At 44.3% G+C, this 18,852-nt stretch overlaps 1 protein-coding gene across 1 annotated transcript in view; it reads right to left on the bottom strand.

The window, feature by feature from the left end:
• Stx8 (syntaxin 8) overlaps positions 1-18,852 on the bottom strand; it is a 248,941-nt gene that overhangs the window by 202,086 nt on the left and 28,003 nt on the right. Inside the window, exon 5 of the mRNA XM_006973499.4 lies at positions 2,809-2,933. Within this exon, the coding sequence (XP_006973561.2) occupies positions 2,809-2,933 (125 nt within the window). The remainder of the gene's footprint in view (positions 1-2,808; positions 2,934-18,852) is intronic.

The raw sequence follows: 18,852 nt of genomic DNA, 5'->3' as shown, positions 1-18,852 counted from the left end.
TATTCTTTTGATTATTTTTTTAATCATTTAAAAAAATTTAAAGCTGTTTTTGACTTGCACACCATCACAAAAAATAAGATTTGGTTCATAGGCCAGGGACTGCTGATCCATGCTCTGAAATATTTTAAACATCTCTTTCATCTGTCTTTAAAAACAAGACCCAGGGCCAGTGAGATGGCTCAGTTAGAAAAAGCACTCGCCTCGTGGCTCTGATGATCTGAGTTCGATTCCAGAGCCCACGCAGTTGGAAGGCAAGAACTGACTCCACAAAGTTGTTCTCTGACCTCCACATGGGTACCAAGGCATGCATGCCCCTATACATTGTACATACGTATATCCATACATATATGTAATATAAAATAAAATATTTAAAATATATAAAAGTCAAAGCATGACTCAAATAATACAGCTGTATCTCACAACAACTCACAAAAATATTTCTAGAAAATTCAAAAATATCCAATATTGGAAAAAAAACCCACAAAACTTGGATCCAAATAAACATTTCCTATTAAGAGCGAAACAAGGCAAGGATATCTATTTTCAACATTGTACTAGGTCGCAGCAGGTACAATAAGGTAAGAAGAATAAATTAAAGGTATCTATATTAAAATTTAAAAATATAATTGTCTTACTCATAGATAACAATTATTTGTGTCAAAAAAATCTACAAGCAGGGCGGTGGTGGTGCACACCTTAATCCCAGCACTCGGGAGGCAGAGGCAGGTGGATCTCTGTGAGTTTGAAGCCAGCCTGGTCTAAGAGTGAGTTCCAGGAAAGCTACACAGAGAAACCCTGTCTCGGAAAAAAAAAAAAAAAATCAACAAAAAAGCTACTAGAGCATATTAATGAGAATAAGCAAAGTTGAACAATCCAAAACAAATACAAAGATAAACAGTTTTATATTGAACATTTTAAAATGCTATTTATAATAAAAGTGTCAAATATTTAGGGATAAGTCTGATCAAAGGCATATAAGGTGTGCACAATGAAAACTAAAAAGCAATGCTAAGAAAAATTAATAAGTGAAGATTTATTTAGCAATAAGTCCATCTTATGGATTTGGAGATTCTTGTTGATGTGACATCAGTTCTCTCCTACATAATCTGAAAAAATGTAACTGCAATCAAAATTACAAGTGCTATTGTTTTCAAAAACTCAAAGCTGAATTTAAAGTTCAGATAGAAGTATGAAAATCCTGGGAATAGCCAAAATTACTGAGAAAAAAAAACAAAGTCTGGTGGTCTGTGCGGCTTGGTTTAGAGATCTATCAGAAAGGCACACCACTCCAGACCCTGTAAACACAAACTAACGGAAAAGAACAGAGCACAGAGATAGGGTTATACCTAGACACCACTTGATGCTTCTTGACAAAGGTAGAGAAATCCAGTAGGAAAGCAGTGTTTTGTTTTTCAATGGCTCTAAGCCAAATAAGATCTCCAAGGCAAAAAGAGCCTGTCGAACAACTCAACAAGATCAGAGAGCTGATGTAAAAACCTAACTTCATAAAACTACTAGAAGAAAAAGCAGTCAATCTTGCGGCGTTGGCCGACGGAATGTTTTCTTAGATATAATCAGAACAGAAATCCTACAAGAAGAAACTGGTCAACTGGACTTAAGAACTTCCACAGTTTGAAAGACACCACTGAGAGGGAAAGAGGAAGCAGAGACGCAAGGAAATACCCATAAAGCACGTGTGCGACCATGGGCCACACACTTGGTATCAGCCAGCCAGCTGCCCTTGCGGGGCCCTACGTAAACCTGTTCTTTCTACAAACAAAACTCAGAGCTGTCTGCCAAGGGAACCGAAAGGACCTATGAAAATATCTTCACGTTAATAAAAGAGTAAACTATTTCAAAAGACGTCTTAGGAAAAAAAAATCAACGCGTGAAGATTCACGTGACGGTCCAGATGCATTAAAAAATTATCCATAGAGAAAGAAGCCAGATCCCCTTCCCAAGAGAGTAAATACTGGATGAGTCTACTCACATGAAACTGTGGAGAACAGAAACCAATTAGGAGTGACAGAAAGCAGATCAGCTGTTGTCTAGGAATGGGGGAGAGACAACAGGAAGACTCTCCAAGAGACACGAAGGAGCCTTCCGAGAACTGTGTCCACTCTTGATTGCAGCAATGTGTGTGTGCTGAAGTCCGTCCAATCACGCATATCAAATATGTGCTGCTTGTGATAATGCCATTTACACTTCAATAAAGCTGTCTTTAGAAAGAATGGCATACACGTTGACATGGAAAAATATATTAAGCTAAAAACTATGAAATGGTCATATAGTAAGATAGCCATGTGCCTCGTGGTTTACATAAAATATATGTATTTATACTAAATATACTTATATATGTATATACAAACAAGACTGAGGACACACACACTAATCTACTTATAGTTTTGAGACTGGAGAAATAGCACAGAGCACTTTCCATCTTGTCTGTCCCTAATCTTGCTTTATGGTGCATTACTTCTGAAATTAAAAAAAAAAAAAAAACAAGAAACTTAAAAAATAGCACATTAAGCAAATGTGGTGGAACCTACAAATACAGAGGGAAAATTCTGATGGTCCAGACAGACCTGAGGGTAAAGGACAAGCTGATGATGGCCAAGTCAATGGTACCAATGACATCTTTTTCCTCAAGCATCTTGAGGCCAAAAAAGGAAAACAAACAAACAAAAAACCGAAAAGCTTTACAGCAACAATCATTTTGAGTCTAGTTTTCAATGGAGATAAGGAAAACAGTCAAGGCCAGGGTCAAAGCAGCAGGTTGGTGACCCGCAGTCCTGGGGTGATCAGTACCTTGGATAATTTTCTGCTGCTGTTGCCGGATCTCGTCGAAACCCAAACCTCTGGTCTCCTCGGGCTCCTCACAGAGCCAGGGGTTGGAAGTTCCTCGCTTCATTTCTTCGCTCATCAGGCTGGACCTTAGAACAATAGTAAACGTATTACATATCTCACAAAACACAGCTTGGCTGAAATCACTCCCACAAGCACGCTGGCCAGCGTGGCACACTTCAAAAAGTCATCTCTACAATTTATTGCACTCTTAGTTTATCCTAAGAACCATGTCCAGGACTGTAAGAGATCCGAGGCTAAGACACAACATGGTCCCTAGACAATTACATGGTATGATGAAGATGTGGGGGAGCCCAGCACTCTACTAATCATCCAAATTACCCTGGACTCAAAAACCAGCCAATTGGAAGTTGTCTGTTTATTACAACAAATTTTGTTGTTTCACAGACTTGGGGCCACAAAAGGCAACAATATTATTTTTCATGCAAATATAATACGTTGCTTACAGATTATAACATAACAAAATAAAATTTCCCATTAAAGGGTGCTTGGTTGGTTACAGAAACACATGCAGAGTTTCAAATCCAGTTTTATGAACACAATCATAACAATCACTGTCAACTGTCAACTGTGATCAGGTCCCCCTTGAAGAACCCACACTTGGCTCTTGCACAACACATGCAGGTCTCCTGTCTGAGAACAAGGAACACAGTTCTTGCCACTGCCTCCCTGTCCAAAGGATGAGAGAATCATGTTGTCCAGGAAACTCCTTTGACTCCTCCAACATGGAGTTGAACACTCACATTAGTGCTCTTGAGGAACCTGGGAGAGGAGGGTGGGGGCATGGTAGGAGTATCACAGACTAACAGTTAACTCAGATTAAGGGACTGCTATGTGCAGGCACTTTCTGGCTGATTTTGTGTATACTGTTCATTTCTCCATTGTTTATCAGTCTTCAAGCCCTGATGGCATCTCTTGTATTGCCTAGAAGTAACTTCCACCCTACTGCTTGGCCTTCACATAGTTAAGCCTTCTGACCACCAGGTAGGAAGGAGGGCATGAAAACCACCTCCCTACACTGCACCCCGCTCCCCAGTGGAGAGGAACAGCTGCTAGCATGTCACTTAGGGGTAATATATGGGCAGTAACATCTACCCCAGGAGATTCTATCAAGGATTAAAAAGAGTAATTTATGTATTCAAAAACTATTTCCTCAGCGCTTATTATTTGGTAGGCACAACTTTAATCAATAGAGAAAGTAGAAAAAAAAAAAAAAAAAACTACATAATCTGACCGAAATCTTTATCCTGACAACACACAGCTTCTCCGTGTAGGTGCTGTCCTCATGCCCTCTTGTGTACCTGTATATGTCTGTGTGCATGTGTCTGTGCATGTATGTGTGTGTGTGTGTGTGTGTGTGTGTGTGTGTGATGCTAACAGTGTATTCAAAATGCTGAATGCAGTGTTTGGGAAATAACACCTTTTTCAATAAATTAACCATTTTCATTATATCAATTATTGCACTGTTTATTAGGCAGCATTAAGATTATTTTTAATAAGTTTATATTTAATAAGCATTAATTTCATATTTTGTCACTTTAAAACTAAAAAAAAATCCTTCAAGAAAACCTAGGTCAAATACAGAGACTGTTTTTTGATTCTTTGGACTAAGATTTTATGCACAAGTCTGGTCTCTTATTCAAATGTACCAATTAACATGCCTTTCTTCCAGTCTGTCAAAAAGACAGACATGTTCTTTAAGGCCTTACTTTCCATGACTGGCCCCCAGAATCCGGGGTGCCAAGGCTTCACACTCATTCCACATGATAACCACTTAGCTTCACCTAGCTTTGAAGACAAGGAGGAAGGCAGAGAATAGGGAAGCCAAGCAGGCAATTTGCAATCCAGGCATACTCATCCACTCCCAAGTCATCTCACCAGTGCCAGCATGAATCTCATGTAGGTGTGTGTGGCTCACTGCTAAAGCCTGGGTCACAGACTGAAAATAAATCACCTGAGACCCACAAGTGCACCAGTGGCCAGCTTCCAACAGTTGCAATTCCATTGCAACTGACTGACACCGCTCCAAGGTTGGTGTTAAGATGCTCTGCTTTGAGCCCTTGTGACACACACACACACACACACACACACACACACACACACACACACACACACACACACTATTAAGGCATTATTATTAAGGGACAAAATCCAACAAATGTGAGGTGTTTTTTAAACAATCTCAATAAACGGCAAGTTAGGACTTCAGCCGTGTTTATGTGTGCAGTTTGTGTGTACTTGTGTGTGTAGTGTGTAATATACTTTAAGTACCTATTGGGGATAAGAGTGAAAATGTGGACGCCAGCTAATATCAACTGTAAACATGACACAGAGGAAAGACTTCCCAGTCTGACCTAATTCCCAGAGCTCAGCTCAGCTCCCTGCTCATCTCTGACTGGGTGTTCTTACTTCACTGGTGTCCCAGGCCTGCCGGGAATGCACCTTAAGTATCCCAGTATGCCAAATGTCTACACGCCAGTCTCCTCATCCGCGTTCCCACTCTACTTCACAGATGGCTGACATCATTAGGCAGACTGTTCTACAGACAGCGGTCTCGGTGGAATCAAGATCCGACTCCGGAAGTCAGGGTAAAGAAGGGCACATGGTTAGGTAAAAAGAAACTGAGCAGCCAGCCCTGAAGGTATCTACATACAGGTACCGATAGGATGATATGGACTGAGCAGGCTGCATTTACATATTTAGCTATATATATGTATATAGATATATGTATATAGATATATATACATATATATTGCATTTACACACATACACATGTGAAAGAAAAAGGTGAAGAATCTGGTGGGGATACATGGGAGATGTTTAAGGAGGATTATTTGAATTTCAAAAAATTATGAAATAAATATGTTAAAAAGGAAGCCCCTTCAAAAAAGCAAAAATTTAAAAAAAAAGGAAATCTATCAAATAACAATTTTTAAAAAGCAAGGCACGTCTTCCGTCCCTTTACCCTGCAGGAAAACCATCACCAAGCTGAAGACTTTCTAAGGCACAGCTGCCCACAGCACTCCCCACAGGCGCTCTGCAGCCGGTCTCACCTGTGGATCCTCAAGCAGTGAGCGTGTGCAAGGTCAAATTCACTCCTTTGTCCCATAAGCCTGTCTCCCCCAGGTCTTGATTCTGCTTAGCGAGCCAGACCTTCGGGGCACTGTGCTATTTAGCCCTCTGCCGGGTCTCAGCAGTGACCAAGGTCTCCTCCCTCAGAGATGGTTCCCAAGTTGCTGTCCGCACCCCCCTTTGGTACAGCCTAGGTGACCCTCCAGTCACCCTCACCCAACCATCTTCTTTTCTGCTGCTAGAATGATTGAAGACTAAAGCCTCCCCGTGTCATCTCCCGAGTTTACAACTTGACTCCCTGGAACTATAGGTTAAGTGTGAGCTTTAGAAGATGGTCCCACAGTCTCAGCTCCCAACATCCATCCGCCTTCCACACCCTTCTGCTTGAGCCCTACATAGTGCTCCCTACCACTCAGACAAAGGCACAAACTTTCACACTCTCATGTTTTTGCATGAGTCTGGAGTGTCCCCACCCCCACCCCTTTGTCCATCTGGCAAAATTCTATTCATCCCTTAAGGCTCAACTCAAATGTCACTTCTGCTGCTGAGTCCTTCCTGATCCCCACTCCATCCCCCTTCCCTCAAATCAATCACTCGCGGGCGCTCCCCTGGCACTCTGTTCACAACCTCTAACGTGACATTTATCAAGCAGGATTGTAGTTAGTTATTTACTCATCTGTCTCCCTTCCTAAATTATGAGCTCTGTGAGGAAAGAGGCCACAGGACAGTCATGTTTATATCCCCAGCACCCAAAAGATGGAGCCCCGGAATATGCTGGAGAAGCAGCGTTCAGGAAATGCTTACACAAACAGAGCAGGGAGCCCACCGAGGGCTTTGGCTGGAGGGAGTCAAAATGAGAACTGTACTTAACATTTTCGTCTTGAGAAATTAAAACAAAAACGTAATCAACAGCTACCTGCCTTCACGACTTAGCAGTGAAGACGGATGCTCTCAAGCAGATGGAGAGAATTACTTTGAAAGGGAAATCTGTCAGTAAAACACCTTCCAGCTCAACCTCGCATCCTCAGTGACAAGTCAGGAGATCTCCTCTGAAGTTAAAGAAAGGACATGCTAATTACTATGCTTCTGAGATGGAACAGGCTTGATTTTCCCTTTTCAATTACTGTGGATCAAACCCAGGGCTAGTCAAGCATTACCACAGAGCTACAGCAATAACATCTCCTGTTGTCTTTTTTGAGCTGAAGCCAAACTGGCCTTGAATTCTTGGGCTTAAACAACCCTTCAGCTTCTACCTCTCCAGGTGCTGGGGGGGTGGGGTACAGGCCCACACAATGGGTGGTGCCTGTGTGTGTGTGTGTGTCTTTGCTTTTTAACAAATCAATAATTTCTGTACATGTTCTTTGAAGGTAGACCTTATCTATAATAATGCAAAACTAATAAATATGATAGTATATTAGAGTCCTGAAAATGTTTCATAATCACTTATAAGGACATAACATGATTGTACTCTCAGCATCCAAAGAAAATAATGTATATTATTAAATTATAATAACATGGGGGGAGCACACAGATAATCCATCTCCCTGCTGACAAATTCAGTTGGAACCTGTCAGAGTTCACAGGGAGGGCATTCTTATCAACTGAACAGAGAGCTGAAAAGAAGTGAATTCCAAGAAGGAGCTTTTCTTAGCATTTCAAAAAGATGTCAACCCGACTAGGGAAAATGTTTGTTTTGTCTGGAAAAAAATATCAATGTTTGAGCATTCACAGACCACAGGGAGGTTTACAGTCAGGAGCAGCGAAGCTCTTTCTAGAGTGTCAGTGAACTGGGCTGTATCGACAAAGGTTTCTAGCTGGCCTTACCCACAGATGAGAAAACGCCCCTATGGTATGAAAGGCTAATTCCTTTCTCAAAACGTTTCGTGTAGTTTTGCTCTGTGGCTATAAAGATGCACAGAGGCTCAAATTTCAATCAGAAATGGACTCTCTGACATAAATTCTTTAGAGACGTGCTCTGGCAACAATGTGCAGACTGGATTACACTGACGAGGGGGGGGGGGGAGCTAGTGCGGCAACTGAGGTGGGTGGCCAAGGCGGTCAGGAGCAGGAAGATGACAACAGGGAGCGGTGGGGACAGACAATTAGACACCCATTAAATGCCACCAGTCCGAGGGCGCAGCCTGGATGAAGGGGGTGAACATTCCCAAGTCCGCTTGAGCCGAATCAACACAACTTAGGGAAAAGGAAATTTCTCATTAGCATTCAGAGTTCAACACAGCTTCTGGAAACAACCCCCAAATCACACTGCTCACTCGAGACGAATGTGCTGGTGTGCCAGCACCAGGCGCTAATCATCTACGGATGCCGGGTAGGGTGCTTCCTTCAGCCTGGTCCGCCACACTGCCCTAGCTTGCCCTCCGTCCACCCACCTACTCACACACCCATCCATCCCACAACTAATGGAGAGCTCCTGTAGAGGACACTAACCTAGGGCTGAGGAGTCAGCGGGACACATGCCCTGGTCTCACAAAGTGGACACACTGGGGATGGAGAATGCCCAACGCTGTGCCTAGCCCAAAGCTGATCCCCAAAATATTGTCATGGTTAATTTCAATAAGTAATCCCCGGTGAGTTCAAGCCCAGAATAACTAACTCATAGACAGACAATGTTTCCTTACCTGTCATCGAAGGACATGTCATCCTAGTGCCCTCAAACCTACTGGAATCGACTAGTTTTCTGTTTGGTGTTTTTTTTTTTTGTTTTGTTTTGTTTTGTTTTGTTTTTTTCTTTTCCCCTTAGTGATGGGGATCAAACCCAGGGCCTTCTGCATGTTAGGCGCCCACTCCACCATGGAGCCGTGTCTCTGACCGTTTCCCCCAGTTTTAAACCAATCCCATTCCTGACGAACTGCTTGCCAAACTTAGCTGGGTGACTTGGGGGAACAGACAGAGTCTAAGAAAGGGCATTTTTCCATTACCTTTCCAGCTTCAATACAGCCACCAACAGCAACTGTGAAGTACAGTGACGCTGTAAGCCTTCATAATATTAATAAAAAGTTCCATATTAAATGAAAATCTTAACAGTTCACAGTAGAAGAGCCACACAGGGCATTGACAGGTCATCAGAGGACATTATTTTGGCCTCCAATCCAAATATTGAAAGTCAAAGTATTATCCCTGAGGAGAATCATCCCTGTGATCTAAAATCGGCACCAAAAGAAAGTGCTCTTTGAAAAAATTGTTTGATCGTCACAGGTACCTTAAAGGTAGAAATGCACGGGTGGTACACAAAACCTAAGCCTTCCATTTGGAGCAGCAATCACAGTACCAGCTTCATGGTGACGGAGCGCCTTCTGCTGGTCAGTGGGGGAACTGCCGCTACAATAACGGGCCAACGTCATTGCAAGCATTTGTAAGCCAACTCCGTACTTTATTAATACAAAATGTGTGCCTGTAAACATGGTTAGAAGTAGAATGCGCAACAGAGACCAAGAGGCTCACACAATATGAGGAGCCACATCTCTGTTCCTCGTTCGCATAGTTCTTTATAATCCAACGGTTTCATTATCTGGTGAGGGTCCAGATAAGATGAACAATACATGTTTTGGACTTAGAAATGTCACGTGTCTAACATGTACAACTAACCCTGCCTCAACACTATCCTCTCCCCCCTTATTCAGAATGCTTGTTTCCACTCCAGTACTTTATAAAGTAATGCTGAAACGCTCAGTGGATTGTGCACACCAGCTCCGTCCTGGGAACAAACATGCTGTGTACAGTGTCACAAACTCCCTGGCTGGCAGGCAGCAGTGGCACAAATCTGTTTGGCAACCGATGTATAAGGATGCAAATATGGCACTAAGAGACTAATTAAGGGTGTCAAATGGTAATGTATATATACAAGCAATACACACGGAGCCAAGGACCACCTACATGGCCATCATTTAGCCTCAACAATTCAATTTTTATTGCACTGAGCCAGCCAACTCCCACCTAAAGATGCCAATTAGTGAGGTGGAGGCTCATGCTTTTAACCACGGTCCCCTTTTGCTGTGGGGACACAACCCAGCAGTCTGTAAGGCACCTCGGGTGACTTTTTAAAATACTTTATTTAATTTTATTTTATGCGCATTGGTGCGAGGGTGTCAGATGTGAGGTGCCATGTGGGTGCTGGGAATTGAACCTGGGTCCCCTGGAAGAACAGCCAGTGCTCTTAACTGCTGAGCCATTTCTCTAGCCCCTCAGGTGACTTTTATGCAACCAGCTGGACACCAAATCTATAGACTGGTGTGAAAGCTACTGCCCCAGGGGCCATAGAGTCCAGGAAAGCATAAAGTGGGCAGGGTGGCACACGCCTCTATTCCAGCACTTAGAAACCGAGGCAGGATTCTGCAAATCTGAGGACAACCTGGAGTATATGGAGAGAACATACAGGCAAGCCCAGTGGCCAGCCTGGGTTATAGAGAGACCCTGACTTAAAAAATACATTAAAAAGTTCAAAATGGAACTCATCTCTCAGGACTACTCAAATCTCAAGTCTTCCAGTGCTTCCTTGGCCTCTTTCCTATTCCTTCTAATTTCCTACACAGCCTTTAGGGCCCATGCCACACGATTCTGTACGACATCCTCTGCAGTGTGTTGTTCTCTGGTCACTTTGTGAAAAGACAGAAAGACCTTCCCATGGCATGCCATTGCCTCAGCATCACTGAGAGCGAGCACTCAGTCCTGGCTACAGGGCGCTTTCCAGTTCACAAAGGGCCTTCACATGCACCCATCACATGTGAGCTTCGCAAGCTGCAAGAGTCCTGGTCGTCTTCATTTTACAGGAAATGGAATGGGAATTACAACTCAGACCCAGGCTTTCTTACAGTCATTTCTTTCCTTCACACGTGCGAAGCTGACAATACGGTGCTATAGGGGTCCTACCGTCCCCAGATGCAAAGAGCAGGAGAAAGGACAAAGGACTGGAGGCCAGTGAGAAAAAGACAAACCACAACCCCTACAGCAGGCAACGGTGGCGGGAGACTAAGATCAAGAGAGACGGCAGACAAAGCCGGAGCAAAGGATGCCGGCTCCTCTCTGAAACTGCTTCAGCTCCAACACAGGAACATGAAACTTGGCATCTTCATCCGTAAACCAAACGAGTAAGCCTTCCTTGGCACCTCTGGAGACCGTGAAGGTAGAAAAAGACAGACCGATGGACTGATCTGTCTACCTCCTCACCTACCTACATTTTCATTTCTTAATTTGTAATTATTAAAAAGTTTAACTTGGGAGACTGTGGAGATGGCTCATGAGGTAGAGTACTTGCCACACAAACATGAGGATCTTACTTCAATCCCTAGCAGCCATGTTAAAACAAACAAACAAACAAACAAACAAAAAACCACACAGGGTATTGCAGTACATGCCTATAATCTCAGTCCTGGGAGTGGGGGGGTGGGGGTAGGGGTAAGGAGGACATGACTGAGGCAGGAGACTCCCTGGGGCTGCCTGGACAGGCATTCTAGCTGAATCAGTGGGATACAGGTTCAATGAGAGAGCCTGTGTCAAAAAATGAGGTGGAGAGCGGTTGAGGACAATACCAGGTATTGATCCATGACCTCCGCTCTCACACAGAGACAGAGACAGAGACAGAGACAGAGACAGAGACAGAGAGACAGACAGAGAAGAGAAAAGAGCAAAACTTGGAAAGTACTCAATATATTTAAAAACAAAACAAGACAAAAAAAAAAAAAACAAAAAAAACCACACCCCGGGCAATGAACTAAAACACAGTGTGCACAGTAACTCTTCTTTCTTCCTCCTGCTTTTTAATGGACTGGGATTTTTCTCCTTTTCAATTCCCAAATGACTTTTGTAATTTAAAATTAATACATGCAGCTGTAGAGATCTTTATTTTCCATGCCCAAAGTCATCACTACACCATTATAATACCAAGTACTGAAATGCAAAACAGACTTTTTTTTTTCACCCATAGATTAAGAAAACCTACCAAGTTCTAGGACACCCACTGATGGCTAACAGGTTGGGAAACAGGCCCTCCCACACCCTGCAGGCATTGCAACTTTTAAGAAATACACAGGGCGGTTGGTTCCCTTAAACTCCCAACACGCATATCTTGGGGGTTCCGTGCTTTAAGAACAGAGGCCCAGTGCCCATAGCATTTGCCTCAGCCACGTATATAATCACAAAAAAGGAAACAAAACAGCCCGACAACAACATTATGGACAGTGGTTACAAGAATGGCCGCATGTTTATAACTGCGAACCACTCACTGTTGCATAGTGTGTGTTAAACCTACTGATTTAGAGGAACAACCAAACTTAAGTGAAAACAGTAAATTACAGAGAAATATATATGTAATAATACTGTTTTCCGAAAAAATACATTTCTAGCAATACACTTGTAAGTATAAACAACAGAAAGTGGGATCAAGAAAACTCTCCACCATTAACACTGCTGACTTTTGGAGTTTGGCGTCAGGGAAGGGAGAGACAATGTTAACAACCACAGTATAACGGTGAGGTTTGGTGTATCAGCCAAAAAAACACATTTAAAAAAGTGTGACAGCCTATGTGGAGACCATTAGGAAGACATATTGAAAACATTCCTCTTACTTGAAAATCAAGAACATAAGAGCATAAGAGGCAAGCCTGTTAACACACATGTGCAATCCAGCACTTGGGAGGAAGAGGCAGGAGGATCAGGAACTCAAGGTTGTACTGTGGTTGTTAAGACCAGCCTGGGATGGAGAGAGGAGGAAAACAGGAAGGGAGGAAGGGAGAGAGAGAGGAAAATGAGGAGGAGAGGAGAAGCGGGGGTGGAGGTGTGGGGGGGGGAGGTAGCAGGGTGTGTGTGTGTGTGTTTGAGAGAGAGAGTCAATTTTTCCAAGGGGGAAAAAGCAATGAATGAAAAAGATTCCTAAGTAAAAAAACCAAACAAACAAACAAAAGACCAGCAATAAGCAGACTGGGCCTGGAGCAGAGTCTGGAGCCCATGAAGGAAGACATAAAACTGACCGGCAGGCTGGCAGTCCACACAGAGGGAGGGAAAGGCTAGGGCGGGAGCAGGAGGTAGTGTGGTTGCTTTCTTAGCATTCAGGAAGCACAGACAGTGTCTGCATTCTCTCCTTGCTCTGAGGGAAGGAAGCAAAGGGAAGTTGGGTGTGTTTCCTCTTCTGCTGACTTATATCCCCACCATGTGGTCTGCGCAGGACGTCATTTTTCTGCTTACATATATATGTATGTGTTAGAGTACGTATGTGAATCTCTGTGTGTGTATTATAATTTGTATTTATACACACATTTAATTCAAGTAGAACATAAAATGAAAGACTGTAAGCATATAGGCCAAAAATATTGCAGTGAATACCTTCAATTAACTGCTACTGGCAGCATCCGAATCCCAGAAGCCACTTCACTGACCTATGTACTGAGTGTGGTGGGGGCAGCAAACACCGCAACTCTGCACATGGAGATGAGGGAAGAGCCTCTGGCAGTCAGGTCTCCAACTTCCATCGTACTGGGGCAGGATTTCTTGTTTCTGCTTGCATCTCATACTCTGGGCCAGCTGGCCTGCAAGCTTCCAGAAGATTCTCCCAGCTCCACCCTCCATCTCGCTGTACTTGAGTCTTGAGATTACAGATGTGCAACCCCACATCTGGCTTTTTTGCATGGGTTCCCGAGATCAATCTTAGGTCATCAGCCTTGCGTGGCAAGCGCTTTTACATGCCCGAGGAGCAGTGTCTCTGGCGCAGAAGCCCCTGTCTGTTCCATTCCGTTCATTTCTTCCTCCAAAAGGAACCACTTACTTTTGTGACTCATACCACTATAAATTTCACCTTTATAGGAATGGCAGCATACATGTGTACTCCTGTGTCTGGCTTATGTCACTCGGCATGTTTGTGCGATCCACCCACAGCATGGTGTGCACCTGTAGACAGTTCGTCTGTATTTGCTGTGCAATATCAATGTCTGAATACACCATTGTACTACAGAGAACACTGACTGGGATGTTTCCAACAGGAACTTTTTAAGAATGGCCCTGCCGGAAACATTCTTCCTGTGTCTGTGGGGCAGTTCCATTTGAGTGGGTGCACAGTTTCTAGAGGGATTGTACTTAAGCAATCCCGCCAATAGTATATGAGAATTCCAGCAACTCCACATGCTAGAAACATTCGATAAGCCTGGCACTGTATCGGAGCTGCTCTGGTAGGTATAACAGTATGATACATGATTACAGTCTGCGATTTCCTGACTAACAAAAGCCTCTGCATACACTCATCACAGTCCAAGAGACTTTACATCCTCTGCTACTGCCTCTCTAAGGGACCATCTGCCTCAGAGGCTCTTTATTTATGGTCTATAGAGTTCCCATACCAATGAATATCTGAAGATACTGACTTCCACTCTAGTTTGTCTTAACTCTTGATATTTTCTTTGAAAAACAGATTTTTTTCCTTTTTCCTTTCTTTATGTTTATTTGTTTTGAATAGGGTTTCTCTGTGTAGCCTTGGTTGTCCTGGAACTCGCTCTGCAAATCAGGCTAGCCTCAAACTCAGAGACCTACCTGCTTCTGCCTCCCGAGTGCTGGGATTATAGGTGTGCACCACCAGCACTGGGTTTTTTAGGGGGGGAGCGGGGAATAGAGGTGGGGGAAGCAGATTTAACGAAGTTCATTTCTTCCTGTACTTCCCTTGTGCTTAGTGACTTTGATGGCCTAAGAAATCTGTGCCTATTCCATGGTCATTGTGTGACCTTACTTTTAGGTCCACAATCCCTTGGGTGACAGCAGAGGACGAGACTCCTTTCTCCCCACATGGACATCAGCTGACCTCATGCCACAACCCGAAAAGGCCACCTTCCCACTGCATTGTGTCACCTCTAGGGCAAGTGAGGGGACAACCTGTGTGTGGGACTGACCCTAAGCACCCTGTGCTGTTCTCCTGGTCCACCTGTCTGTCCGTGTGCGACACCCCGCTGCAACCTGACTTCAACACTGCCGCTCTATCTTTTCTTCGATGCTGCCTAGTTTCTGAACACATCCAGCCCTCTACTGGGTTTTCCTTAGCTTCTCTAACTGACGTTTCATGGTACTCGGTGTGAAGTTCTCGTTAGGTTTATGCCCACATATTTCAAGTAATGAGGGTGGGGGGTGGGTGGGTGTTTTGCCTGTATGTATATCTGTGCACCAACTGTGAGCCCAATGCCTACAGAGGCCAGGAGAGGGCATCGGATCCTCTGGAACTGGAGTTACAGGTGGTTTCGAGCCACCATGTGGGTGCTGGGACTCAAACCCAGGTCCTCTGGAAGAGCAGCCAGTGCTCTTAACTGCTGAGCCATCTCACTAGCCTCTATTTTAAGTTATTTTAATGAACTTCCCTGCAGGGCAGTTAGAGGACTAATGCAGAGCCTTGTGGGTAATAGGCAGGAACCCTGCTCCTGAGCTACACCCCTTGCTCAGTTATTTCAAATAGCAAAAAGAAGAGCAACTTTCAATGTTTTCCCATTGCAGATTTTTGTTGTTGCTGTGTGGCCTGTAAAACCTTGAGAAAGGCCCAGGTTGCTGCTTCTAACCAGCTCCTGACACACTGCTTTCTTATATTCCCCATGGTAATAATGGATACATCAATGACTTGATCAATGACCTGGAGCTGAGACAACTAAAAGTCCTTCCCAGTTCCGGGTCTTTGGTTTCACTGCTTGATCAATCATCCAAACGGAGAAGGTCTGCTCATAGTTAGTCTGCCTTTAGAAGTCAACTTGACCTTGTGGGGAAAAAACTAACCCAGAGTAATGACCACAGAGTGCCCTTCAAGCAATAAGCAGTCTCAGAAGTTCATACAGAAGCTAACCGCTGCAGACAGTTACTCTGCCACGTTCAGAGTTGGCTGCAGGACGTTCAGGAATGACTTTAAACTCTGCTTCATCCTCTCTCCAAGGCAAAAAAAGATAACACACAATTCAGAGTGCAAAGCACACTCTGTATGAAGAAGCAGAGGTTAGAGACCGGAGCCTGGAGGCGTGTGTGCAGCCCCACGTGCAGAATCTCTCCAAAAGGACACACAGTGTTCAAAGTGGCTGCCCCAGGGAGAAGTAGGAAAGTGTGTGTCAGGGCTGGGAACCTTCGTGTTCATGGAGAATTCTTTCTACAGCTTGACTTTTTGTCACAACACAGTGCTTTCAATTTCACATGTAAATCTAGAAGTGATGCAAACATAAGCAATGGTATATATTTTAAAATAGTCTTCAAAAACAAACATTTTATTAAATTACCATAAGCCACCTCAACATCCCAGAGTTTCAACCTTCTGGTCTAATAATCTCAACCAAACTGCTTATTTCAAAAGGGTCCCAAGGACGAGCCTGTGTGTGGCACAGTGGTGAAGCATTTGTCTGGCAAACCTAAGGCCTTGGGTTCGAGCTCCGGTACAAGGGAGTAAAAACTATGAGTCATGAAAAGTACTTTGCCAAATGATGTATGCAATTTCCCTCCCCAGAAAAACATGGTCACTAGCTGGGGCAGTAGCTCCGTGGCACAGTGCATTGCCTAGTGTGTGCAAGGCCCTGGCTATGATTCCTAAGGGCCCAAGGCAAAATAACAAAACTGTTCACCATGTGCACTGCGTGGCTAATGTCAGACCTCTGGTTACTACAGAACAACAAGAACAGGTATCCTAGGGGCAGGATGGAGCTCAACTGGCTGAGTACTTGCCTAGCACATACCAAGCATGGGTTCAAATCCCAGAAGAGCATGAAAACTAGGCATGGTCACATACACCTGTCATCCCAGCACTCGGGAGGCAGAGATCAGAAGTCCCAAGGCCATTATCGGCTACAGAGCAAGTAAGGCCAGCCCAAACTGCATGATACCCTGTCCTGAAACAAAAGCAAAACAGAGGTACCGATCAAGGTATGTGCCAGATTTTTAAGCTCCTCCCTTTTTCCAAATACTCTTTCTTACTGTAATACTATATCAGTCCATGCACCAAATTAATCCATTATATTTCTCCCACGTCTGAAGACAAAGTCAAAAACTGCTACTTCTCAAAAGAGTTAAACAAGAATTAACACCCAATGCACAAGACCAGCTGTCCAAAGAAGAAACTAGCACTGTGAAACTATGCATATGTGTGTATATGAGTGTGATTGTGCTTGTGCACATGTGGGCATGTCTGCATGTATGTGTGTGCACATTACATGTCAGGGGTGCACATGTATGAGTGTGTTACAAGTGTGCATGTTGCATTGTACAAGTATTCATCACCTCTTGAGGAAGAAGTGGCAAGTGGAAACAGTCCAGCTTCTTATAAAGACAAATTTGGGGTTAAAAGCAAGGATCTAGCCAACAGATTTTAGCCTAAATACAATAACCCAAAGGCCAGTGAGCTACCACTTCTCCAGGACAGAGCAGCAGGAAATCAAAGTTCCTTCTGAGGCCAAAGAATCGGGGATGAGCCTCTGGCTCTTCGGGAAACTTCATGCTGCTGAGAGCTGTTCCCAGGGAGCTAGGGAGAACACCCCGGAGGCACCAGAGTCCACTAATGCAGCATCCTCCCATTCCTTCTCATTTTCAGAACATCAACCCTGGTGCAGGCTCCTCCCCTGGAGAACATGACTGTCTCCATTTGCAGTTCAGAACAGTATCTACCAATCCAACCATAGCAATCTTGGCTTCTGTGTAACGGCTCACGGGATACGGCCAACTCTGTTTCCGGTTTAAGCTGAAGCCAATTGTGAAGCTCCCAGAAGTGGTTTGCGACTCTGTACCGTAGAGAGGACTCGGTGGCTAAAAGCACTTACTGCTCTTGCAGAGGAGCTGAGTTCAGTTCCCAGCGTCCACATTAGTTATCTCACAGCTACCTGTGTGTAACTCCATGGATCTAACACCCTCCGGCCTGCATGGGCTCCTGTTCACACATGGTACACATAAAATCATTCAGGCACATACACATAAAACAACTAACTAAATTTTTTTTTTTAAATAATAACAAGTAGGGAATAAGGTGATGGCTCCCTGGGTAAAATGTTGGTCGTGGAATGTGAAGACTGGAGTTCAGATCCCCAGCACCCATATCAATGCCAGACAGGCCTGGGATGATTCACCTTGAATCCCAGTGCTTACTAGGCAGAGACGGGACGGACAGGGACGGACAGACACACACACACACACACACACACACACACACACACACACACACACACACCCCTAGAAAATACAAGAATTAACAGAAAAACTACTAACAACAGAATTAAGAAAGTGCCTGTGGTATTAGCAGCAGACATAAGGTATCAAAAGCTTGCATGCAAACGATCACAAACCATGACTGAATAAATATCGGAGTGTAAAACACAACAGAAAGATTAAGTGAGCAAGCGCAGGCTCACCCGGAGCTGTAGCCTTCTCTAGAGGACACACGGTAGGAGCCCTGGAGCACGGCCACGGCTGGAAGGAACGGAGGGGTCTCTGTGCTGGGGAGGAGAGTTCAGCACCGAGGACGGGATTCCAAGGTTTATCAGAATCTCAGAGAAAAGGAAAAGAGTTCTTTCCTCCCTTTGGGTCAGATCAGCTGGGTTTATTTAAAAACGAAGACATAGGGGTGGCCATGACGGCTCAGCAGATACAGGCTCCTGCGGACAAGCCTTAAGACCTGAGTTTAATCCTCAGGGCCCACAGGGTGGAAAGAGGGGACCCAGGCCTGACTGTGGTTCTCTGACCTCCACACACGCGCCACGGCATGCATGCATGCATGCATGCATGCATGCATGCACGCGCACACACCAACAAATAAAAAGGCAATTCTAAAAAAGCAAAGCCTTTTTAAAAGTTGCTTGATGACACGCAACAAGCCCCGCTTATTGCATGCTGACCCTCCCTGGAAGCATCCGCGTCCGCAGAGCCGGCCCACCAGCAGAAAGAACAGAGGTGGCTCCCAGGAACTTGTCACATAAC

This window comes from Peromyscus maniculatus, chromosome 8 (assembly GCF_049852395.1).
Source record: "Peromyscus maniculatus bairdii isolate BWxNUB_F1_BW_parent chromosome 8, HU_Pman_BW_mat_3.1, whole genome shotgun sequence".
Classification (NCBI taxonomy): Eukaryota; Metazoa; Chordata; class Mammalia; order Rodentia; family Cricetidae; genus Peromyscus; species Peromyscus maniculatus.
This window is presented reverse-complemented; position numbering and strand designations above follow the sequence as displayed.